The sequence below is a fragment of the Balearica regulorum genome, chromosome 5, assembly GCF_011004875.1.
Source record: "Balearica regulorum gibbericeps isolate bBalReg1 chromosome 5, bBalReg1.pri, whole genome shotgun sequence".
Classification (NCBI taxonomy): Eukaryota; Metazoa; Chordata; class Aves; order Gruiformes; family Gruidae; genus Balearica; species Balearica regulorum.
Genome location: NC_046188.1, coordinates 5,992,556 through 6,018,438, shown reverse-complemented (window position 1 = coordinate 6,018,438; position 25,883 = coordinate 5,992,556). Strand labels below are relative to the sequence as shown.

Sequence of the window (25,883 nt, the reverse complement as noted above, 5' to 3'; positions counted from 1 at the left end):
AATGTAACCAATCTCCAAACAAATTCAACAAAATACTTTCAAGTAAAAGTTTGATAATATATAATGTACCAGAATGTAATTTTCAAGCCTGACAGTGGCGTAGCTGGTCCAAAATGTTAGGTAATAGCTAGCTTAAAAAGCTTACCCTCTATATAACCAGTTCAAATGTGAATCAGTTCAAAACTAAGCAAATACTCTTATTTCTCTGGGATTATTTTTGCCACACGTCAAACACATTCAAGTTCAATCCACTTCCTACTGGCCAAGGGTTGATAATGTGAGATATGCTTCCCTTGTCAAATCCATAAATGTGAAAATTAAAAGGACAGAAAACCAGCTGTTTTATCACTTTAGTTTACACAACTTTTGATGAATCAGTGCAACCACATTTGTGTTGTAACAGCTGAATAATTATTTCGGTTTAGTTTAAATCATATTTAAAACCACAGTCAACAAAACGAAGAGTTTCTACATGCTTGCAGCAGTTTGATTAAGCAAGTATAGAAGTACATTTTCAGATAACAATAGAGACACTGGGATGAAAAATAAGGGAGAGGAAGGATGGGCCATTGGTTACTGCACTAGTTTCGACTGAAAAGAAATAAATTCATTTCCCTGCTTTACCACAGCACTACTTTGTACAAGCCATTATGTGTGCACCTCAGCTACCCATCTGGGAAAAAAAGAATTTCCATATTGTTATAGGAATATATGAAGTTAAAATATATTACCAATTATCAGACACTGCAGCATCACCTCGATGGAGTGATAAAAACAACGAGGAGGAGTGCTGTGTAAGCGGACAGAGAGAAACAGCTTGAACTGCCAGTGTTAATACCTGTCCTATGGAAACTGACTTGAAGAATGGTCAAACTAATTGTTTTTGAGAACTGAATTTGACTTAAAAGAATAAAATACATACTTTACAGTCAACTTTTGTACAGGCAAGCAGGTACTTGGCATGATTTTTGTTCAAATTATAGAATATTACAGACAAAGAAGAGTGAAGACACGGCTTGAATTAAATTCTGTTCTCAGAACAGGAATGCTAATCATTTTGTTGCAGCAATTGCCTGTAAATTTTTAATATTGGGTTTTGAACATACTCTCTGAAATAATTTCAGATACTGTTACAGGAAAAAACTCAGAATCCACATAAATATCACAGAGAAGAAATAACAGTTTAATTGTACCTCCGATTTGGGCAAGCTGCCCTGGCGATGAAGAATGGAAGCACTCGTGTGGTCTGTTCTCAGAAGTTCGAGCAGTTGGATGGTCCATATAAACTGAATGTCCCATTAGGATTCTCTCTGCTACTCTGGTCAGCCTCGGTCTTTGACCTTCACTGAGCTCCCCAACGCTATCATCAGAATCCTATACATAGGACAGTAACACCAGAGCAGCAGGTATAAAAACCCCCAATGTATTTATTTCTTCCAAAACCAGGCATTTTTATCTAATTACATTTACGCTCACAGCATACGTAAACTTAAGTCTATACTATTAGCATTGAACAAAGAAAACAGAAACTGAAGATACCATCTAACTGGGTTTGAAAGCAAGATCTACATTTATCAGTACTGGACAGAAAAGAATCACTTACAGCCAAAGAACATCACTTACTTTGTTAGTGATATCCCAACATGATCAGAACCTAAATTACATTTTTAGCACATGAAGTCTTTAATGCTACACATGGCTGTTGTTGACTGCCCGACCTGGAAGCATCTAAAAGCTATTGACTCTCTGTTGTACAGCATGTCAGATAAAAAGTTCAATTTTTAAACAGATTTGGATGACACATAAAATAGGGATGGTTCTCTGGATTCTGATTTTCAAAGCTGCAGGGAAAAAAACAGCTTGCTTTTATGCAGGAAAACAGGTTGAATACACACACAACGTGCACAGTATCAATCTAAGCCAATACTAGTAACACCTAGGAGAAGATTTTTTCTCTTATAAACGAGAAGGTATGCTTGCACACACCTTGCCAGAATCTGGGGAGGGAAGTTTATTAGTGTTTTGTAAGGACAGACTGAGCGGTCTGTGAATATGAGAAAGGAAAAAAGCAAATTAGAGATGCATTTGTAATTGGCAGTGCTGATGAGAAAATGTCACTACAATTACAGTCAGACTCAGAGCTGACACTAGAAAGCTTTTCACTAAGTCCATCCACCAGAGCTCATTAGGCGAAATAAAGACAGACAAAGGAACAGTTAAGGAGGTGAGCAAAGTTAGTAATTATTTAGAATAAACTGACCAAGACAGAAGGAAGAAAATGCATATACATCAATAAAATCGCAAAAAGCAAGATCTGTCATAAATAAAGGTGTTCATGAACCATGTTGCAGTATTCAGAGTTCACTTCCTTTAAACATTCCTCCAGCTATGTCAGTGAGAATAAGCACACAGTCCAAACTGTTATTTTCCACATAGAAAATACTTAGATCTGTAACAAAAAATTACTTTTGTCCTTTGTGATGCATAAAGGTATATTTTTCTGTTAGCCTGTCTTTTCTGTCAACTGAATATGAATAGTTTGAGGTTTTGTTCCAAGATCAGTATCAACAGCAGGTGCAAAAGTGCATGTAAACATTTGCTGAGTTATTCTTCATACCTCCCTAAAACACTTACACGGCTGTTAAATGCAGTGAACTTGGACTGTTAAACACACCACCTATAGTGCTGAAGTGACAGAAAATTTCCCTGGTGTTCAAAATGACAGGACAAATCTGGTACACTGGAACAGTCACGTACACGCCTTGAAAAGTAGGTACATGTGATATATATGCAGCTAACTTGTTTATAACAACACTTAACCTTCAGTGTTTTTAAAAAGTTTTACATGAGAACATAGCCAACAGAAGTGGGAGTAGTTCCAGCAGGGAATGAAGTGTATGAACCTGTTCTATAGCCAACAGGAAAGATAAGTTTGAAATATTTTATCTACTTTAGAGAAGGAAAGTATCACTTCAAAACTACTGTATTGGAAGGAAAAGGACTGTAAGTTACCTCCAAATGGTACATTCTTTCTTGTGCAGCAACAGGTGCTTCATTTAATTTGGCTAAAAGAGCCAGGACAGGATCCCTGTGATAGCCTTTATTCAGTCTTCTCACCACTTGCCCTTCACTGGGAGGATCATAATCCTAAACCAAAGAAACAAAATCCACATAATACATGATCCAAAATTGGGTTTTGTAGGAACTTCAACCATTCTTACTTAAGTTCACAATTAAGCTTTTTTTTTTCTTTTATAGTAAGTTGTTACAGTTTCCACACTGACAACTTGTGTCATGAAAATCTAGGCATTTGAAAATAAGCAAACTGACGACGTACTGATTTCTCCTTTTGCCCACAGACATGCACAGTCTTTATTTGATACATAAGTCTGCAATACTTAGAGAAGAACAAGGTCCTTTAGGCCTCCAAAGTTCATGAAATCAATTAAATCCTCACACATACTGGTTCCTAGCAACGATATGGCTGCAGAGCTGCTCTCACTAGCTCCCTCAACCAGAGAGCCTAGTTTGAGGATGGAGGACTACTGGAAGGAGTTACGATCCAGCTGACAAGGAGTGGGAAGAACATCTTAGCAAGCAAGCTTTCTAACCTGATGAAAAGAACTTTAATTTAAGTTCATCTGATAACAGAGTCTTAAGCTCAGAGTTTAAGAGAGGAAGTGCAGGAGACAGAGGAGGTATCCAATGAGAAGCCCACAAAGGGAACTTTTATTACAATCTTAATCAAGAGGGAGGGCATTCTCCTCAAGTGCCCTTACATGGAAAAGTCTGGACAACAGACAGAAAGATCTGCAAGTTCAGGACACAGTCTCACAACTATGACATGAATGAAATCATGAATATTTGATGACAGAGTATGCAGGAGTATAGCCATGTATGGGTAGAAATGTTTAAGAAGGATAGGCAGGGAGAAGAAATGAGGACTCCTACTCTAAGACTTTAAACTTTGCATTATTGAGGTTGGAAGGGACCTCTGGAGATTGACTGGTCCAACCTGACTGCACAAGACAGCACCTCTTCCAGTGTCTGGCCACCGCCACAGTAAAAATATTTCTTATGTTTAAAAAGAATTTCCTGAATTTCAATCTGTGTCCACTGGGCACCACTCAGAAGAATCTGGCTCTGTCTTCCTTCCTTCTTTTCACCAGTTATTTATACACATTGGTAAGATCCCCCAGAGCTTTCTCTTCTCCAAGCTAAACAATCCAAGCTTTCTCAGTATCACAGATGCACCAATCCCTTAATCATTTTTGCAGTCCTTTGCTGGACTCACTCCATTAAATCCTTTTCTTTCTTGTACTGGAGAGCCCATAACTGGACACAATATTCCAAATGCTGTCTCACCAGTAGTGAGTAAAGAGGAAGGACCATCTCCCTTGACCTGCTGGCAATACTCTTCCCAATGCACCAAAGGATGACGGTGGCCATGTGGGCACACCGCTGGCCCATGTTCAACTTGTACACCAGGATCCCCAGGTTCTTTTTTGCAAAGCTGCTTTCCAGCCAGTCAGCCCCCAGCATGTTCTAGTATATGGAGTTGCTCCTCCTCAGGTGCAGGACATGGCATTTCTCCTTGTTGAACTTAATAAGATTCCTGTCAGCCCATTTCTCTAGCCCGGTCAGGTCCCTCAGAATGGTGACACAACCACCTGGTGTATCAACCAGTTTTGTATCATCTGAAAACTTGCTCATGATGCAGTCTATCCCATCATCTAAGTCACTACTGAATATGTTAAACAGCACTGGCACTAGTACTGACCCCTGGCATACACCACTAGTGACTGGCCTCCAGCTGGACTTTGTGACTCTGACCACAACCCTTTCAGCCCAGTAGCTCAGCCAATTTTCAGTCCCAGGTCAAATTATTCCTTGAATTCACAGACCTCCACGTGCCTATTGATGGTCTGAGACAGGATCAGAGGGGAAAGGAACACTGGGGATGTTGTGGGCAGGGTCTGCTTCAGAGCACCTGACCAACAGAAAGCAAAAGAAGGTTTTCTATGAAACATTAACAGAGGTCTGATGATTGCAGGTCTTCATCTTCATGGCAGATTTCAACTATCTGGACATGTTCCAGAAGGGCCATACGGCATTGTGCAGGCAGTCCAGGAAGTTTTTAGAAATCCCTCTGGAGTTCCCTTCCAACCAATAGTATTACAATTCCACTATCTTTTTTTTTAATTGTTTCATAAAGAAAACAGTTTGGCTTAAGCTTAGTATTACTCTACCTGACACTATCATTTATATGACAGCTATGTCCTACCAAGACGCATTACACAAAGTCAGAGGGAGAATGTCCAGGCATTTGAGGAAAAGAAAAGTGTTAAAAGAGAAAGGGAATGGAGAATACCTTGACCTGGGAGGCTTCCAGGACAATGGACTAAAGCAGATGTCAGATAAGGAACTATACTGAAGTTTTAAGCAGCTTTAACTAACTCCAGCCTCAGCTAACCTACTTTAATAATTTAAGCACACAAGCAATTAAAAGATGGCTCAAAGCTGAAACAGCTCCGAGTATAACAATGTTCTATTCTGTTTAAGATGTCTTAAAAATAAAAACAATAAAGAAATGAAAATGCATATTATCTCTCACCTACAGAAGTATATAAATCATTCAACTTTTTAAAAAAATATAAATTAGTTTGTATAATGTGGGGGTTTTTTCTTTGGAGCTCTGAAATTCTAACATTCTTTGTAAGTGTACAATTTAAAAGCATATATTTAAAAAGTTTATAAGTGTAAATGCTTAAAGCACAACCAATTTATCAAGATGCTCAAGGCAGAATACCACACTAACTCCATTTCCTTGCAAAACATTTCCTTACCATTTCATTGGCATCTCTTAAAGTACTTGTTAAGCTCCCAGTGAGATCTGGAAGAGACAGTCCTCCTCCTGCTAAGGCTGAAAAATATTTTTCAAGTTACAAATACTAAAAAACATGCAAGCTATATGAAAGAAAGCCAAGGCCACATTCTTTAATAATTGCAACACAGTGCTTTAGTAAATTTGGAAATTCCTACTGCCGGATGTGTATTATAAAAGATGTATTTTCAGCTTTCAAGAAAATTACTCTTACACTTTGCTTTCAATAAAAACTTAGTGCTTAGTACCACATGGTACCTGGGCAAGACAGTCTCAATTATTTTCCAAGTTGATCTTACGACAAAAGAGCAGATTTAATATTTTTTCATTGGTAAGCAGAAGCATTTTGTTCAGAAACAAAAAAAGAGCAATGAGGTCTCTTAAATCCAAAACCATGAACTGAAAGTTAAGGATCAGGTTAATGCTTGCAGTTTTATCAGAAAATGTATGAAATGTAACCTCAGTAGATTGGAAGAGAAGTTTATAAAGAAAAAAAACCAAAATCCAAGTTCTAATTGCCACAAATTTGTCTAGTTAGTTACCTCTTGCAGACAGCACTTGTCCATAGCTGAAGAGTACCTCCCCTTCTGAGATGGGTCTGTCTGCAGTTTCTGTTTCCGTGAGGGTAAGGCTGTTGTCCTGCGTGGACTGCCCAGAACTAAGGGTAGGCACAGGTGATGGGACCTGTGGATCGCAAGGACGCGACTCGAAGGGCCTTGCTGATGACTGCCAAGGTGGTAAAATCAAGGCCTCTGGTTCCTCATCATTAGCCACTGACATCTCACTAAGAGAATACACATTGTGAATACAGAAAAATGCATTGAACAATATAGACTAAAGTCTTAAATCAATACTGAAAAATTATTTTGCAAGTATGTTTTCAAAAGAAAGAGCACAGCATTTTACAGAATAGTCTGAGAATCAACATGGTTAAATATCATTATTAATGAATTTCTGGTTATAACTAAAAATTACCACATGTATTCCCACTGAGGTAATAGAAAAGGTAAAATGCTTGTAATACAATATCTCATTGTCACTACATTTATTACTGGCAGATGTAACAATACCAGTTTACAATGTTCAACAGGACAATGAATAAGGACCAATAAATTCTGAGAAATGTCCTGATTTCACATTTTCCTCCAAAATATAAGTCAAGCAATTAAACAAAGAATCCTGGCTTATCTCAGTGCCTTCTGATATACACGTTAATCGTTTCCCTACTGACTTTTTGAGGATATATATAGAAATAATACATTCATTTTTTAATGAGAAAACCATGCAGCCTGTTCAACTTACACAGGCTTGGGATGGAACGGTTCTTCAGTTAAAGGACTGGGTTTCTCCTCTTCCAGAGGAAGTTCTGCATCATCCCATGGGTTTGGAGCCTTTGGACTTCCCATTTTTGCAGCTTCAGAGACCTGTTCTGAGGCAGAATGGCTTGGTGTGGTTGTTCCAGGAGGTGTATTGACAGGGGTAACCACAGGTGTGCCAACACGACTAGCAGCAGCTGGAATCTCAACTCCTGCATGTGTGAAGTCAAATTTCAGATCAGAAAGGAGAGCAGGAAATAAATCTCAGACAGACAGCTAGTCAGTTCTACTAAGCACTTGTAGTTTTTGTGATACCTTTTGATATTTATGGAGACAAGACTAGATTAAGACTAGTTTCTTTTAAGTACAGTGTTGGCATCTGAATGAGCTAGAATAAAACTTCAATTTCTTACTTCCTTTAATAAGGGAGACTGCTCTGCATTTTAAAAACTAAGCTGCTTTACTTGGAGAGTGTAAATTTGGCTTAATTAATATTAGAAACACAGGAAGGAGCAAAAGACAGCTATTTTTCTGATATGAAAAAGTGTGGAGGGGCTGGGAGGGGTGGAAATCACACAGGCCATAGAAATGTGCATTAAGTTTGAAAACAGAACTGTTACCAAAGAAAAGATGTTTGCTTTTTATAAGAATTAGCCCATAAATTTTGTACTACATGAGTTCCCACTTGAATTATAGCCTCAAGAATATGTATCCTGAGAGATAACGTGTCTTTGAAGAAGAAAATTAAAGGCAGCAGATTAAAGCATATTTGCTACTTCTAAACTTCAATTATTATTTTCACTACCTGTTACTTTAATTTTTTCATGTTCACAAACATCCCCACTCATTTCTGTAAGAGATAGAGAAGATTCTGGAGTTTTGACCGGAGGCAATTCTTTTTCTGAAGGTGGTGTTTGTGGTGGTGTGGCCTGGGGTGTTGGCAATGGAGTAGGCACAAGTGACTCCTGAGGGAAAAGAAATCATAACCACAGTTATTATCTCAATGCAAAATTCCTATCTTCCAAGTAACTCCAGAGATAGCTGAGGAAGAGAGAGAAAGGCAGGTTATCACAGAACAGGAACAGTTGTTTAGATACATGCTTCACGGATCTAATTCCTCCATCTAAAGTTGCACCAGGCTAAAGATTATGTCTGGACAAAATAAATTAAAAACCAGTAAATTATACATTAGAATGATTACCTTTGGAAACCATTACGTATAGCATACAATAGACTATTTCAGTTGGAAGGACCTACAATGAGCATCTAGTCCAACTGCCTGACCAATTCAGGGCTAACCAAAAGCATGTTGTTAAGGCCATTGATCAAATGCCTCTTAAACACTGACAGGCTTGGGGCAGCGACCACCTCTCTAAGAAGCCTGTTCCAGTGTCTGACCACCCTCTTGGTAAAGAAATGCTTCCTAATGTCCAGTCTGAATATGAATTATATGATTATATGGATTTTAATAAAGCATTTGATACAATGTTAAGAAAGAAAATATTTTGTGACATGGATAACATTGAGTCAGCAAGATAATTTTAGGGTAAGAGAAACAGCTAAAGAGAATATTATAAACAAAGCAATAGCCAAGACTGTAAAGCACTAAAATAAGCACAAACCCAGTTGTGATGTTCCTTAAAAAATGAAAGTGATGGGGTAATATAATGAACCTTTCCAGGTTTTTTCCAGCCTGTTCTCTGACATTTCATAAAGAAAACAAGATAATGGGGCTAAAGGAAGGCTGCCAGGCTAGTTTCTGAAGACTAAATCCTCAAACTGATGATTTTTATTAAAAACTCTTATGGGAAGTGGAACATGCTAATAACTGTGTGACATTGTGAACACTGAAGAACTCAATAACTGGGCAGTTGACCTTCAAGATAGGAAAATTCACAGTAAGAAGGGGTAGATCAACAATGCATAAACTACTTATTCAAGAACTTCTGCTATAAGCTGAGCAGAAATGGAAAAAGGAGAAGAAAAAAGATGTACGAATGTACAAGTTATCCAAAGGATAACTGTTAGCCACAAATGTGGAAAGACTTTAAAAAAAAACATAATTAGCTACCTGAAATTCCAGTAAAGGTGGGAGAGTATCACTACTATAGCACAAGGCACTGAGGAAACCCCACCTTGCATACTACATGATTATTAAAAATTTCTATTATTAGTGTTACCCGTGGTCAAGATCAATCTAAATTATAAAACATAAAAGTGCTGCCCATCAGCAAGAGTCGAAAAATGGTAGACATACGGATGATTGCTTTCTTAGGCTAATCAAACAAAGGCCAAAAAGGCCAAAACTAATCTCCTAAAGTGCGCAAATGAATATACAGAGTAAGGAGAAAACATCCATTTCAGCCTAAGGACATTTTGCAGTTTAAGCTGGTACAGAAACAAGAAGGCTTAAGAGGGTCATTAGTAAATGTAGAATGGTTATTAGAAGAGGTTTCTGTGTATCAGAAGAACAAGCTACAAAGAGCCCTCTTCAACATCACACTCTCCTTAAACTGTAATGGAGTGGGGAAGAACTCTTTAGATGCAGGATGGCTGTATTTAAACCTACAGCAGTGAAATGATTACTTTGGACTACAGAATAATCTGTCGGTCACTTACAGCAGGCACTAGGTGGTATTTCAGTCTATATGCACTGTAGCCGAATAGAATAATTGATCTCACTTTCAACAAAGCTTTGAATAGTTAGATTTCTAAGTGCAGCAATTTCCACATTCATCCCAAAGACATCATACAACACCAGACTGTAGCACAGCCATGTTGTTATCAAAATAAGAGCCAACTGATTCTTGAAGGGAACAGAGAAAATTGTCCTGTATTACAGGAAGCCCTACTAATCGTTTAAGCATTTACTGAAAACTACTGAACTCATAACTTTAATTAATTCTCATTTTTACAGATATTAAAGAATGGCTGCAAGCCTGTAAGACCAAAAATAATATGTCTCAGCTTCTATTTCTTCTTATGAGGAAACTAATTTCTCGATATTTCATTTCTTCACAAGAAAGTAGCATAGCTATTTTTGTTGAAAATAACACGAGTTATCTTTCAACAACATGAAATGAAGTACCAAGTCTTTCCCTTAGAAATCAGTTTTGTGCTCAGCCTTAAAGTAAATAAATAAATACAGCATGTTGCATGCAGCACAAAGGAATTAATTCTTTTTTTCTTTTCAAATTTTTCAAAAACTTGAAATAGTTTTAATATTGTTGCTTGCTGGGGTAGAATGAAGAATAATAAAAAAATGCAAATCATGCACATTCAGTTCATCAGTCTTTTTCCATCATCTCTGTATTGCACATAGTTGAACCATCATGACATGAAGAAATTATTCCTTAGAACTTCAGTAGGAAAGCTTAAATAAAACGGACTCTTACCATTATAATTGTTGTGCTTGGAAGAACATTTGTAGCAGGAACTGCTTTCTGAGCCTGCTTGTTACCCAGCATGGTCGCAATTGTTTCACTGAGAGCTTCATTTACGAAATGACTTATCATTTCTGAGTCCACAGGCACGCCAGCATTGACAAAGAGTTGAAGTCCTCTACCACCTGCAACTTCAACTGAAAATGAAGAAACATAAAGCGCACATCCAGGTCTCACTTCTTAAAATGTATGTACTGTACTGCAGCTACTCATTTTATTCTTCATGAACTTTTAAACATTCCTTTGCAAAAAGTGGTGGTTTTTTTATTTTACAGATTCTTTAAAAGAAACAGCAGTAGAGAAGCAATTCGGGATCATTAAAAGGCAGCAGTGAAGAGCAGGAGAAATGTATTTGTCTCCTATTCTCGCACATTTATAAGGGAGATAATTTTTGACATATCTATTAACAAAAGAAAGGGAAAAACATTACAGGCTGAGCAAAATGCCACATTTGATTTAGATGGCAAATAACAGAAGTTGATTTGCACAGTGGTGTGTCTTATGTGTTCTTTTTCTTTTTTCAAATAATTTATTTCAATGGCAATATGCTTGCTCTGTTTCAACATAAATTAAAGCATGCACTTTTGCATTTTATAGTTTCACTGCTTCAGCATTATCCACTCTTAGGCTCAGACAACAGCTACCTACACGGCTTGTTAAAAGTAGCTGAAAATTCAGATAATCCATCTGAGAACAGTAACTCCTACTTACCGATGTCAGAGTTTACAGTCTCACTGTCTTCACTCTCTGAGGCACTAACACTGGGCACTGTTTCTTTCTGAACCGGGTACATCCCACTGATAATTTTTGCCATTATTTCTTGTTCGACCCTAACAGAAGAATAAAACCTGTTTAACTATAAGCAAACGGCAAGACACCTAAAAGTATACAAAAGAGCATTCTTGACATAAAATGCAAAGCAGCTCAAAGGAAAGAGGAGAAAGGGAAGGGAGGGGAGAAGAAAGGGAAGGTATTTTTATGGAGTCACTCTTATTTTCTTGCCACTTTGTTACACTGCAACTCACCAATTTATCAACCTATTTTCTACAGTTTCTTTCCTTTGAATCAGTTCATCCAAAATATCAGAAGACGGCTGAGGAGCAGAAGCCACTGGAGGAAACAAAGGACCGTTGTATTTTGGTGAGGCAACTTTAAACTGCCCATTAAGCTCCAGAAGAGGCTCACAGAATTCTGCAATTTCATCCCTCTCCTCTTCCTGATCCTAATAAGTAAGTAGTAAATTAAGTTATGGTGTGTTTCTGGAAAGCAATGTCATTGAAGTAACCGACATGTTTTTTTCTTTAAGAAACATTTGTAGATGTGTCACAGCACACAAACCACATTCTCCCTTCTTAGTATGTTGTAGCTAATTGATACAATTCTAAACTTTGCAAATCACGTATCTGTAGAGGTATTAAGCTATAGGAACTGCTAACTAAACATGATTTGGCTCATATTTCCTGCCTGTGCTGCACAGGGCAGGGAGCCAATGGTAGTGCTAATACTTGAGAAATTTATTTGTGACATAAGTCAGGTTTCTTGAATATATACTCCAGACTTGGTCTTCCTTTAAACAAAAATGTTTAGCAAGCTTTCTACAGTTACTTGTTGGGTTACATGTTTGGGGTTTTTGTTTGGGTTTTATTGTGGGGTATTTTTTTTTTGGTGGGTTTTTTTTTTTTTAGAAATTAAACTTTTAAGTAAAAGTCTCCTTCTGAAAAGATACATTCCCAAAAGTTAATGAGCATGTAGTCAGTCAAAACTCTAATTAAGTTGCCAGCACTGAAGACTAGATATTAATAATTTACACATTACATGTATGTTTACACATTCATTAACTTAATTAATTAACAGCATCAAGTCCCCAAAAGCAGTCAACAACCCATCACACCATCATGTAACACTTTAGAAATGTCTCTAAGAAATAGAGTAGAAATACTCATAATATTAAAAATAAATGTCTCTAACAGTAATATGATTCTTTAAGAAGAAAATTTGGCATACCAGAAAAAAGATGAAGAGCTGAGCCCTAAATTACCAGTGAGAAGTACGTGATGTTGCATAAAGGAGCTCACTGTAAATCTACATTTACTAAGATTAATCTCCAGCACAGTGAAAGGAGAAAAAAAAGTCTTCTTTTCCCTTATACGAATTAAATTTACTGTAACCCAAAAAATAAAAAGCTACATATTTTCCATGAATAAAAGAACAAATCACTAAAACCAGAAAGAACAGAGAAGAGGGGAAGAAAAAAAAAAAAGATAGTAACATTGTCCTGTCTCCTTCCCCAGTCCAGCATTAATAGTTCTCTCCTACCTTAATATACTTTAAAACTGAAAAGTCAGATAGGTCCATGATGAGTATTACAACAAATAGCTATTGGGGTGTGGGGTCTTTCTGGATCTTTAAATAGTAATAATTCTTCAAAGAAAAGCTGTAACTTACAAAGCAGGCAAAACAGAATATGTATATCTGGGTGATGAAGAAAGATCTTTAAACCATTCTAGGCATAGAAATAAGGCAGTAAAGTTAAACTCAGAATGGCACTGGATGCCTTACAAGCCAATAAGCCATTCATTCTGTTAGGATACATGTATTCATAACCATAATTCATTCTGACAGTAAATGTAAAGATGTCTTTGTCCTCTGTTTCATTATGCATTTTCTTCTGACTGCATTACTCCATAAATTTTCTTTGATGTTGCCAATTTAATATAATCTTTTCTGAAAGCATGCAAAATACAAACATCTGGATTAAATAAACCAAGTACATACAATACATCTTACATATATTCAGTAACTTCCGACAAACCTTTGCAGTTTTCCTGCATTTCTAAACTAAGTGCAAAAATATTTTATGTTTAATAGTGCACAAATCCAAAAGAAAATTATATGCATTTTGGGGTGATACGTTATCTCTGCTGAAATAGAAAAATAAGATAATAGTATTTAATTATACAGATTGAACTTGCACATATATCACCTTGCAGACCAATCCCAAATAATCTGCACTCAATTCTGCATTTTACCTCCCTGGAGACTGTTGAAAATATCTATCATGACTCCAAACCAAAATATGGCATAAATTAGAAAGTCTTTCAGATATGATTGGAATATTAATCACTGTACTTTATAATAAAGTATCAGGCTGAAATTTTATTTTGCAAATTACATTCAGATAATTTAAAAAATGTTTGAAATTATTACGTGGTATAGATTAATTTTGTTCCATTACCAAACATATATATGCATAGTCTTTTATTAAAGCCATCCAACACTTAGTCAAGAATTTCCTCTTGACAGATTACTAAAGCAATATTCACAAGCAAGGTCAGGCTGCATTGCAGGTGCCACCTGTGATCTTTTGTCTGCAAAGTTATACATGGAAAAAAATCACTGCCCCCAAGAGCATCTACGGGAAACCAGGGTTGAGGAAAACACATTTACTCTGATCTCTGCAGGTGATATTCAATATATTTCACAGTGGTGTTCAAAATGGAAGCAAAAATTCTGAGAAACAGGTCCCCACCTTGCAATTAGGGCATGTTCAGAGAGAGCGAAGAGTGTGTCTAATCTTAAATCCTAGTAAGTTTGCTAAAAGTACTGCAGGATGTGGCCGCTCATAGGAGTTGGAAAGTAGACTCAATAAATCTGAGAGTCCGTTCTGGTCTCATGTTAGCTGAGCAAGTTCCTCAGTCTGGAATATGGCAGGGTCCATGCAAGGGCTGGCCTTACGAGACCTCTTCTGTGCAGAAAGTCTGCACCTACTTTGTTGTAGGTGCAACCATTGATAAAAAAATAAAGTGTGTAAATCAAAGCTGTAACAGCTTTTTATGTTTTATTCCACACGTGAATTTTCTTATTGCGAAATAAGAGCACCTAATTTAACTATTTTGGAAGATGGAGCTCTGGGTCTTTAAACATTAGACTGCAGGGTTGCAAGGGGAGAATAAGGCACATCACCTCTTCCTATGGCAGGGCTTGCATTTTACAAGTTGCGACATGTTGTGTTAGTGAAAAAAAAAATGTTAAAACAAATTACTGTTAGGTTATGTGATAAAAGGTTTGTCTCCACCCACACAAAGTGGCGCAGAGGAGTGCTGACAGGTGGGAGAACCCAGATAACCTAATAGAACAATGGAACACCCTGACACGGCTACTCCCAGCGCTGTCACAGGCAAGGGCTCAGCCCCAGTGTCCAGGTGTGAAGCCTAGCAAGATGAGTCCATGGAAAGACTCTCCGTAGCACCTTTCTTATGGTTGGGCAGGTGCCTTTGGATGAAGTGATGGCACAATGACTTATGGAATACAGGGAAAAGTATTTTGGGATGGTAAAACACTTTCTATGTGGTGTTTACAGGGAGGAACCAGAGGTGTGGAAAGGGAAGGACCAAGGTGGTTTGGAGAGGTCCCATGTGTTGGGGCAATCCCAAGCACAACTACAAGCTGGGCGGAGAATAGATTGAAAGCAGCCCCGAGGAGAAGGACATGGGAGTATTGGTAGATGAGAAGCTCAACAGGAGCCAGCAATATACACTCGCAGTCCAGAAAGCCAACCATATGCTGGGCTGCATCAAAAGCAGTGTGGCCAGCAGGTTGAGGGAGGTGATTCTGCCCTTCTACTCTGCTCTGGTGAGACCCCACCTGGAGTACTGCATCCATCTCTGGGGTCCCCAGTACAAGAAGGACATAGACCTCTTGGAGCAAGTCCAGAGAAGGCCACGATGATGACCCAAGGGCTGGAGCACCTCTGTTATGAGGACAGGCTGAGAGAGTTGGGGGTTCAGCCTGGAGAAGAGAAGGCTCTGGGGAAACCTTAGAGCAGCCTTCCAGTACCTACTGATACCTAAAGGGGCCTACAAGAAAGCTGGAGAGGGACTGGTTACAAGGACATGTGGTGATAGGAGAAGGGGTGATGGCTTTAAACTAAACGTGGGTAGATTTAGATTAGATAGAAGGAAGAAATTCTTCCCTGTGAGGGTGGTGACACACTGGAAGAGATTGCCCAGAGAGGTTGTGGCTGCCCCTGGCTCCCTGGAAGTGTTCAAGGCCAGGTTGGATGGGGCTTTGGGCAACCTGGGCTAGTGGAGGGTGTCCCTGCCCATGGCAGGGGGGTTGGGACTGGATGGGCTTTGAGGTCCCTTCCAACCCAGGCCATTCTATGATAGGCGTGGGAAAACACAGGAATAAGGGGACAAATGGGGCTGGCTGCATGTGAACAAGTGGCTGGTGGGCATGCTTGCCTGCCTTGCCCTATTGCCTGATCAATGCAGTCTGTCCTGTGTCCTCACTAGCCTCCACCTCCAACTATTTTCCTGAGCAAGGGGCTTTCCAGGGATTGCATGTCCAGGTGCCGGAGCTGGGGAAGGCAAGGACCCAGGGCCAGGTCCTGAGTAGGCTGTCTAACGCCAGATACGAGAGGGATCCACACTCTGTGTGTTTATGCCTGTGTATATACAAGCACATGTATGTCCCAGAGATCCATCCTGAATTGCCAAGAGAGGGAAACAGGATCAGCACATTGGTGCTGCCACCCATGTGTACGTATATGTATGTATGTCTAGCATACATGTGTGTGTGCCTATTGGCAATGCATGCTCAGCCTCACTGCTGGCTGGACCTGGGAGCAGGCAGCTGCCACAGCCTTGCCTCTATCAGGCTGCCATTGCTAACAACTAGCATTTCAACTCTTCAGTATCTATTAAATACGTATTTTCTAGTAGAAAAGGTAAAACCCTAGGAAAAGGAAATGCCTCGACAGGGTCCTGAAGCCTTTTTGCACTGTCTACCAGGGAAGAAAAAAAAGACAAAAGGAAAAGAAAAAAAAGGATATTTCGCACAAATACTTAACTCCCTTCAGTTCTAACAGAATTAAGTTTTCATAATAAAAGGAGTGTGGGGGAAGACAACAATAAGTTATTTTCCTGTATAACATTTTATGCACATTTTTTCATGAATCTGAAGCCTCTTTCACAACAATAACTTTGCTTTCTCTTGACGTCTTAAATACCCCTGCCACTCCAGAGGTTGATTTTATGCTTCCACATTGTGTTTGCCTTGCACATTTTTAAGAACGCTGTCTGTGTGGTCATAGGCCAAACATATGTTTCACTTGGAACATTTTTGGTACTGTGGTTAAAATAGATCCCATTGCCAAAAATAAAAGATAAAAGCAATCCAGGAGAAAAATGAAAAAATTATTAATAACTATAATTCATATATAAAAAATTTAACATTGCAGCATTTTTTTGTTAGCTCATAAACTGATTTCTTAAATAGCTTTCCTATTTAATCTTATAAAATAAAGCTTTTTTGTGCAAACTGAAGAAAGTTGTCCAAATAGATTTAACTCCTCCCCTCCAATAACATAAGGTCATTTTGAAACTAAAAATTAAAAAACTATTTCCGCACTTTTGACAGGTAAACCACCCCTTTAGGACTGTTTGAACTAACTGATAATGTTAAATGACAAATTCATTTCAAAAATAAATCTACCATACTGACCTGTAGGTCATCTACACTCTAATCCTGGGATCAGGAGCACATAGAATAGGTAAAAAGAATAAATTTTGGGGTAGATTTTGCTATGCACACAGAAGCTTGAGGAAAAAGCACTTCAAGAGAAATACAAGCCAACAACAGCAATTTCAAGCTCCCGGTATTTACTGAGCCCTAAATGCAGCAGGAGGTGGCAGTTGCCATCCTCCACAGGGGCAAGATACTACACAACAGCTGGGTGGCAGCATCTGGCTTCCTTCAGAGGCAGCCCTTCCCAGCTACCATCGAGTTCCTGCTTGTGCTCTTCATCTGGAGAAGTGAAATACAGCCTGGATCACCAACCTTGAGTGTTTGTTGGCCCTCATTCTGACTGGCAAGATGTCAGCAAAGGACTTGCTACATAAAAAAATTAAACTGTAAAAGACTATCTGCAATAAACCCATGTTATCATAATCCAGAAACAACGATGTTATTGAACGTGCACAGACACACTAACAAGGCACCCAGCAAAACAAAATCTTGTCAACTCTTAAAGTGATCCATGAGATGAATAGTACATCTTGTACACATATAACGCACATGCACTGCTTGCCTTTTTTTTTTTTAGTTACATGATTTTTGATGGAAATGCAATATTTTGCTAAAGCATTTTATGACCTCAAGAACACATACAAATTGCTCTATACTAAATTTTTTTAAAAGGGAACTCTCAGAAAATACTTTCACATTATAAAATATAGGTCACCTTACTTAAAATCTGTAAGAGCATCTCATATATGCATTACATTTAGGCCTTCAAACTGTGAAATCTAAGTGCTATAATCACTACTGATTTTAGAGTACTATTTCTAGTGGATTCTAACACATCCAAATGAAATCTGAATTTATCTTTTTATTGTAACTCTTCAAAGGTCCTTTACTTGATAATACACCGTAATTTATAAAATTGTTTATAGCATTGTAAACAGTTCACTATTGATCACAATGTGTATTATTAAAGTTGCTAGTAAAGCAAACTAATTTTTTAAATTGTGTTTTCAGTTATGAGACAATGATATAAAGGAAATATAAAAATGTTTAAAAGGAAAGGACACCTTTGCAATGTAATTACCTCCATGACATCAGAAACATTGATGAAATTAGTTCCCGGAAACTTTATGTCTTCCTCCTCACTAGGTATATCTTCTGGACTCTTACAAAGACAGACTGAAATTGTTAGGTATTTTATATTGGGTGGAAAAAAATGCATTAGCAGAAAAACTTCATGACACAAATGCAATTATATCACCACTCATTGTCAATAGCATGAATCCAGAACAAATGCTTTACCCACTTTAAGAGTTAGGAAGAATCTCTTTGCATAGGATAAAGAGAAGAGAACCCTTTCTTGCATGCTGACAACTAAAACCTGCTGTTACCAAATCTAATGGAATACCTCACCATCAAAAGTTCTAGGGCAACACTGGTAACTCTTACTAAAAAATCAGTAAGACAAAATATTGTAAAACATAGCGCACAAGAGTCTAGAAGTCTCTTAAGCAACTTATGTGCAATTTCTACAGTGTTGTTTAATAATATCATTTTTAAATAATAATTGCTATTTTCGTCCACAGTCTCTGTCTTTTTCGGTGAATACCTTGACCACAGGACTCTGGAGGACCTAACTCCTTAAGTCAGAATAGCAGCTAACACACAGGGTAAACAGAAGGTACAATAATTATACAAAAATCATCACTGCATCACTGTGCCTTCACACTGTCCAGTCTCTGCAATGCACAAGACAGAAGTCCACTGGAAGAAACAATATGCTATCCTGTAAACATGTGCCCTAGTTTACAACTTTATCATTCAGCATGTAGCAGTTAACCTTTTAGTTGTACAAAACCTTTCATTAGTGCTTAGATTAGATTAAAAACACTTCTGAAAAGTTATATGGAGAGAGAATAGAGCAGACTGGCCAGCTCCACACACACCAGGCTACCAGTCAAGAGGCTGAGGCATACATGCCACTCATCACTCAAGTACAGCCAAGGAGCAGACAGAGGAATGAAGAACATCCTCAGTCTTCATGCCACGACACTGAAGCCAGTATAAATAAGACAGATATTTGCCAATAAGGGATTCCAACTCTTAACAGGACAGAGAAGCACTGTTTTTCTTAGGGTTTTGCTATGGTGATTATTTAATCCTGGAAGAACAGCATCTTGCTGCAATTTTTCATTTTCTTAAACAAATACCTCACATTATAAATTCTTCAGACTGATTACTCCATTTTTCCTGGAACTGTCTAATTTAACTAAAACAAGATCATGAGATAACTTTGTAATAATTTAACATATTTTCTTTTTTAACAAATTTGAATTCACAGACATTTAGACCAATCAATACCTGTATTACAGCATCGACGGGAGGAAGTGCAGGTTCGGAGCCTGGAAGAACGTGGTTTACACTCACACTGTCACTTGAAATACTGTCAATATCTACATTTGGTAACACCTAGGACAGAAAAAAAGCACCAAGCTGAAAACCTATGTATTGGCTCGGCTACTATCATTGAACTTTTTAGATTCTCTCTTCTACTTGCTACTGAGCCACTTATCTTCAGTGACCTCCTTTTCTCATACCTGTATCGGATAATTACTTGGTCCTGAAAAACAAAATATTGTAATGTCCAAAAGCTAACCCCAGAAATATTCACCTCTTTTCTTGCAGTATCTGATTTCTCCTGTTCTCTAATTCCCTGATACTTGGCCTTGCATGTGACAAAATGTGACTATACCCATAACTAGCAGATGTGTGTTTGATTTGCAATTCCTTTACACTATGTTGGTCTACAAGCCAACTGTGTAGGCTGGTTATTGGTTTCATGTTGTCATACGTCCGATAAGGTAAAACAAAGGGATAATTGTATGACAATATAGTTTGTAATAAAGGCATGTCCACTACAGCATCAAAACATTCTTCTTTTCTTTTTTTTTTTTTTTTTAAATAAGAACAAAGATTTAAACGCTTGCTTAATTCTTTGGGGGAAAAAACCGAATAAAAAAACCACCTTAAACATTTAAGAACTGTGTGAAATAATAGCAAAATGCATGTGGGTGGAAAACAGTGATACAGAAAGGGAACAAGCAACATACTCTACCTCTACTTAACTTTGAGTTCCATGAATCATTTGTATCTGAAAGGTGTGTGTAGGAGTGTGTATATTCTCAACAATTTGAATCCAAAGTAATGGACATGTAAGAAACATTACCTTCCTTGACAACAGACTCATGTAAAAAAATATTTAAAAAATCCCTACCCTCTAAGTAAGGACTGCAGTGGTTGATTAATCAGGAGTGAAATTCTTGGGTTGACTATCATGCTTGAAACATAAATCTTAAAGGTTAAAGCATTCATCCAAGAAAACTGACATTTATTTTAATACTTTTTTAAATTCAAAGTTTAATCTGGCTCAAAAATCTCATTAAAAAAAAAGAAAATGTGACACAGAACTATTTTACAAACAGTCTGCATAGGTGAATTATGGAAGAAGTAGTTTTCTATTTTGGTTAAATAATAAAGATATTTGTTATAATATGAATAAAAATATTAGCATAGCATGACAACTTTTTGGCCCCCCCATTCTATATGTTTCTAATGCTTAATGAAAACCATCTGCTGATGTCAAAGTAAGTTACTGATGGATAAGACTGTCTTTAGTTAGCACCTATTAAAATAAACACACAAATAATCATCACTCTTGACACGTACCTGCACAGACAGTTGAGGTGGATCCTTCTTCTCTGATCTCATCTCTATTACAGCTATGTTCGGGTTTTTTATCTCAACTGGTGATTTTTGTGACACTTGAGGAAGAGAGGTTGTAACTGTAACAGGGTGTGGTTTACCTATAACTAGTCCAGCAGGCTGCAATGAGGTGTCGCTAACTTGGGTTTGACCTATGGACAGTTTAAAAATAATTAAAAGATTTATATAAATCTCCAAAGTCAGTAAATTAATAAATTAATTAAAATTAAATTCTGGGTGTCTGTGTTTCATATGAGACAGACTGACAGCTTGTGTGCAATTACAGACCAATTTAAAAGTCCTCTATTAACACTAGCTAAAGCTTCACCAGGTAATTTTAAGGCTCTCCCAGCAGAAACTGTAAACTCAACACTGCCATTTTTTAAATTATTCACTTTTCTTGACTACGGTGACACCTACTGCTGAAAATGAGAATAACTACATTGTGTTTGCCCTTCAAAAATTACATACCATGCTTCTCCACCTCACACTTTCTTAACCATATTCAAAATATTATTACACTTAGTGTAGCATCATATAAATTTTTGTTTGAGACACCCTTATTTTAAAATAATTATCTTCTTTAAATGCCAATACTAACCCTTCCTGAAACAAGGCCTATAAAAAGGTTCTATTGAAGGTCCAAAAATACAGAAGACATGACAATGAATTTAGTGTGCTTGGCACAATCCTACTGAAATCTTTGGGCTGAAGTCATCATAAATGTTGAATACAAAGGCCAATGATTCAGTTCCTGCCTACATGGATACCAAACTTCAAGCCAGAACAAGAACCCTAGAAATGGAAAGCGTACCCAAGAGGGTATGTACAGTTAAGCAAATAATTGCTCTGTCAGAGTGTCGCCAGACATGAAGAATGAGGAGAACCAGAACATTTTAAACTGTTCTCCCATGTAGATTTCCCATGAGAAGGGCAGCTACAAATCTCATGGGTCAGAGCGAATCACTGACTTAAGAAAGATGTAAGTGGTATTTCCGTGAAGTAGCAGTAATTAACCTTCACATGTCTCTTCTATGGGTTATTTGCTCTTACCTAGTGGAATAGCCATAGGAATTAGGTGGCCTTCAAGCGGACCGCAGACAGCAGGAACATCTCTACTTGGACTAAAGAGATACTGATTTTCTTGGGCAAGTGCATAGAAAGGTTGCTGTTTCTTAGGGCTGGTTACCACCTTCTGTGTGCGAGAACAAGTCTGTGTTCTTGCTGACTTGACCTTTGTACCTGAACCAAGAGCAGACAAATCACATATCATCAACACATGAACAAACCCACTCTGCTAAATTAAGCCCTTCTACTGAAACAATTATAAATTTTTGCTGTGGGATGGAGGGAGCAAAGGAACGAGCCAGGCAGGGTGGAATCAAAAAGTGCTGTTAGATGTCTCAGTATTTATAGCAATGAAGGAGTTAAAATTACTATTTTTGAGCATCTGAATCTAGCAAATAAAGGCACAGAAATACGAAGAAAAGGACACAAAGATGGTAGCGGGCTGGAATGAAACGTGCAATTTAGCTACTAAGAAGAAACTTGTGATTTAGGTTTGAAATACAGCATTAGAACAGCATGCGAGCCGAGCATAAAAATAGCCAAACTTTATCTGTTGTTCATCTGATTAAATGCCTCAATTTTATAAACACGCAGTTTGTCTTCAGCTGCAAGACTGACAGATACTCAAAGGAACAGGTATAATCTAGAAATTCCTGGTTTAACAACTCACTGATACTGGAAAATAAAACCATAACTAATACCCTTAAGTCTTGATTTGCAACATTGAGGAAACACATTTTTGGTCCAATTTTGAAAATGTAATGTTAAATAGCCACCCAAAAGTAATTTGTATGTAATAATGCCTAAGCATATAGTAGAGGAGAACATTTATTGCAATGTTGCAATTCTCGCTATGCAGTTATGCAAGGTCTTATTCAACCTGTATTCTTTGCAAACAATGGATATTATTAGGGAAATTATTAACTTTCATCTAAATGGAAAAAATCTGCTGCAAACATCCCCAAAAAAGGAGTAAACAATCATGAATCAAGCAGAACTACTACTACTACTTCTATTTTGTAGGCATTAGGAAAATGAACCTGGAAAGAATCACGTTGGTAACCAACTCCGTATCTTGACTACAGCTGAAAAATGTCATCTTACTCCTCTGTTGTTTCTACCCATCACCCTTCCTGTACTAATGGCCAGCTAACACGTGGCAACAAGCACGTTTTAGCTCTGTTCACATTTAACAGCTTCCTAAGAAACTGAAGAATAGAAGTCAATGATTGTAAAATTTGGGGACAATAAAGATTGATAATGTGACTTTTAACAACTGCAGACAAGCAAGTAAGGCAATTCACTCAAGAAGTGGTATTTTTGTACACACAAATTATGGGTTCTAAACCTTGAAACAAGAACTGCAAGTTGTAACTCTTCAATGAGAAAATACAGGTCAGAAAGAAGCGTCTCTGGAAAAGGCCTTAAGGTCATGTTGGATAAGCAATGAAATGAGAAATCACAATACAATGCTGTGGTCAAAAGGATAAATGTAATCCTCAGATGTCTCAACAGGATGTCAGTGAGGTGGAGCAGAAGACTTCCATATATGATAATACTGCATTCAGTTCTACTTCTGTATCTCTGTAAATATTAAAATAGATTGGACATTAAAAGGCTTTTTTTTTTTTTTTTAAGGAAAATTACCTGGAAACTGAAGTAGCAGTAAACTGAAGCCAAAAACGCTATAAATCAGATATTAAATTTGAAACATCCCATTTACTTTTGAACGGTAAGGTATCTAGCCATGGGGAGACGTAATTAAGGGCAGAATTTCTGATGTCTTTAAATGATGAGCACATGCCTTTCTGCAAAGCATAGGTTAGCCAGAAAAATTGTTCTTTAGTCAAAGACAAATTACTGGACTCAGTAACATAAATAGATACAGTTCAGTGGCTTGTGATTTAGAAGAGGTCATATCACATGATCTAACAGTCCGTCCCCCTTGGCCTTGAACTTTTGAGTAAAAGCAGAAATTGGCAACATATCTGTAATACCGCCAACTTGTAAAAACAAAGTTCTCACAGTAAGAATGATTAAGTACTGTATACACACAGCACCTCATTTTAATTGCTTTCAACTTTTCATTTCCCCCTGAAAAGTTTATTTGCACTGGGCAGAAACTTACCATTTAATTAAACTTAGCTTTAAAAAAACTAGTGTTTTACATATATTTATCAGTTCAAATTATGCAAGAAAACTCCAACTTTTTTTTTTTTTAAGAAATGCTCTCTTACTCATAAAAGTGTTAGCTGGATTTTTTTCCTAACTTCCCATAAGAAACCAAGCATTAGTCACTATAGTTTATTTGCAAAGAAAATGGTTGAGCAAGTTATAAAATGACTGAAAAGAGACTCTCCAGATGGCCATTTCAGTCTTAAATAAACATCCTTATTCTAACTTTAATTTAAAACAAGCTCAGTGGACTAGTCTAACAAAATAGAGTCATTTAATAAGTCTGGATTTTCCAGCCAATCAAACCCACGGCCAACAACTTCCAAGTCTTTATCACCTGGTACATTAAGGCCAGGAAGGGACTCTGTGAGTGCAGATCCATGAAGGAAAGAACTGACCATGCCTAATGTGAGCAAGATCTCTTTTTTTTTTTTCTTTTTAAGAACCTGGTGCTTTAAAGTGCTCATTCAACTTTGTTTCATTTTATTTATACTCCTACTAAAGAGGAGTACAGATCTGTTTCTAATTTTATTATTTATACTTTCCTGCCATAACAGCATCTTAGCAGCCCTCAAAAATATTTAACTATTTTGTCTTCATGAGACCCAGGTGAAACACAGAAGTATTACTTTTCCATTTTATTAGTGAGATGTAGGAAAGCATAAAGTGTCTTGCAAGACCAATTGTCTTACAAGAAGAGTCAAAGACAAGTAATGCCAGTATCAAACAAAAGCTGACCTCAGTCTAAAGCCATTAAAATCAGAAAACTGGGAAGTAGGACACATATTCATTGGAGTGCTATTCTTTTAAGCGACATGCAAAAAAAATCCGTGCTCCTCCTTTCTTCCCTTAGATAAGAACACAAGGGGGTGACTTATTTTATTTACTGTCAAGATAGAGACAAAACCGTAACTTTCTCTAACTGCAGTCTGATGTGAAATAAAGAAATGAATTTCATGGAGGCTTTATTATTGCAAACACACATGTTGCTGTACGCCTGTAGCATGACTTAATGACTTGGAAGAGAATCACTTTGGGTAAAGGCTATCCAGAGTTCATTCTGTTTTCAGGCAAATAGATTTTAAACTGTATTTGTCACATGCAGGAGTTCTGGAAGATTGAATGCAGCATGGATCCAGTACACAGTTTTCTCCTTCATTTCTATTTGCCTCCAACAGAAAACAAGCTAAAGCACAGGAGCAACTGCATACAACGAGTACCTTTACATTTCACTGACACTACTGAATTAAACACGTTAACGGTAGACAACAGTTAGTATCAAATGATCAAATGACCTACTTATAATTAGATTGGAGAGGGGCACCTTTTCTGCCTCTTTACAAGGCATTGTTTCTGGAATGAAGAAATTGGCCTCCCTGGAAAGGTTGTGACCTTCTATAAAGGACAAGAGCCCAATAAATATAGAAGAAAAATGTAATTTAGGACTCAGCAAAAGCAGAACTGCTGATTAAATATTTTTAAAGAAGTGTCTGTTCTCAGTCCAAATCTTAGAGGTCACTGCTCATTGTTATTGCTACACTAAGTGCTTACTAGCACACATTTTATTCAAAAAAATCTGTACAGAATAAACTAAATTACAGGTGTGCAGCATAGCCAGTAGTCTAAAGGAGAAGGAGTGATATATTATGCTGGTCCTTCAAATAAGTATACTGGCTTTTCTCACAAATAAAGAAGTGGTTCAAAAGAGGT

The 25,883-nt window shown here is 37.5% G+C and overlaps 1 protein-coding gene across 6 annotated transcripts in view; it reads right to left on the bottom strand.

The window, feature by feature from the left end:
• KIAA0586 (KIAA0586 ortholog) overlaps positions 1 to 25,883 on the bottom strand; it is a 75,711-nt gene that overhangs the window by 31,981 nt on the left and 17,847 nt on the right. For all 6 annotated transcript variants that reach the window (XR_012835526.1, XM_075753299.1, XM_075753300.1 and 3 more), the window contains exons 16-28: positions 21,984 to 22,172; positions 20,895 to 21,082; positions 19,530 to 19,637; positions 18,253 to 18,333; positions 11,669 to 11,865; positions 11,355 to 11,473; positions 10,596 to 10,780; positions 8,006 to 8,165; positions 7,187 to 7,412; positions 6,427 to 6,668; positions 5,847 to 5,923; positions 3,013 to 3,147; positions 1,194 to 1,374 (exon numbers count right to left, since the gene is read on the bottom strand). Coding sequence is in view for 5 of the 6 variants with exons in the window: in XM_075753299.1 (XP_075609414.1) it covers positions 1,194 to 1,374; positions 3,013 to 3,147; positions 5,847 to 5,923; positions 6,427 to 6,668; positions 7,187 to 7,412; positions 8,006 to 8,165; positions 10,596 to 10,780; positions 11,355 to 11,473; positions 11,669 to 11,865; positions 18,253 to 18,333; positions 19,530 to 19,637; positions 20,895 to 21,082; positions 21,984 to 22,172 (2,088 nt within the window). In the remaining variant the exon portion in view is untranslated. The remainder of the gene's footprint in view (positions 1 to 1,193; positions 1,375 to 3,012; positions 3,148 to 5,846; positions 5,924 to 6,426; positions 6,669 to 7,186; positions 7,413 to 8,005; positions 8,166 to 10,595; positions 10,781 to 11,354; positions 11,474 to 11,668; positions 11,866 to 18,252; positions 18,334 to 19,529; positions 19,638 to 20,894; positions 21,083 to 21,983; positions 22,173 to 25,883) is intronic.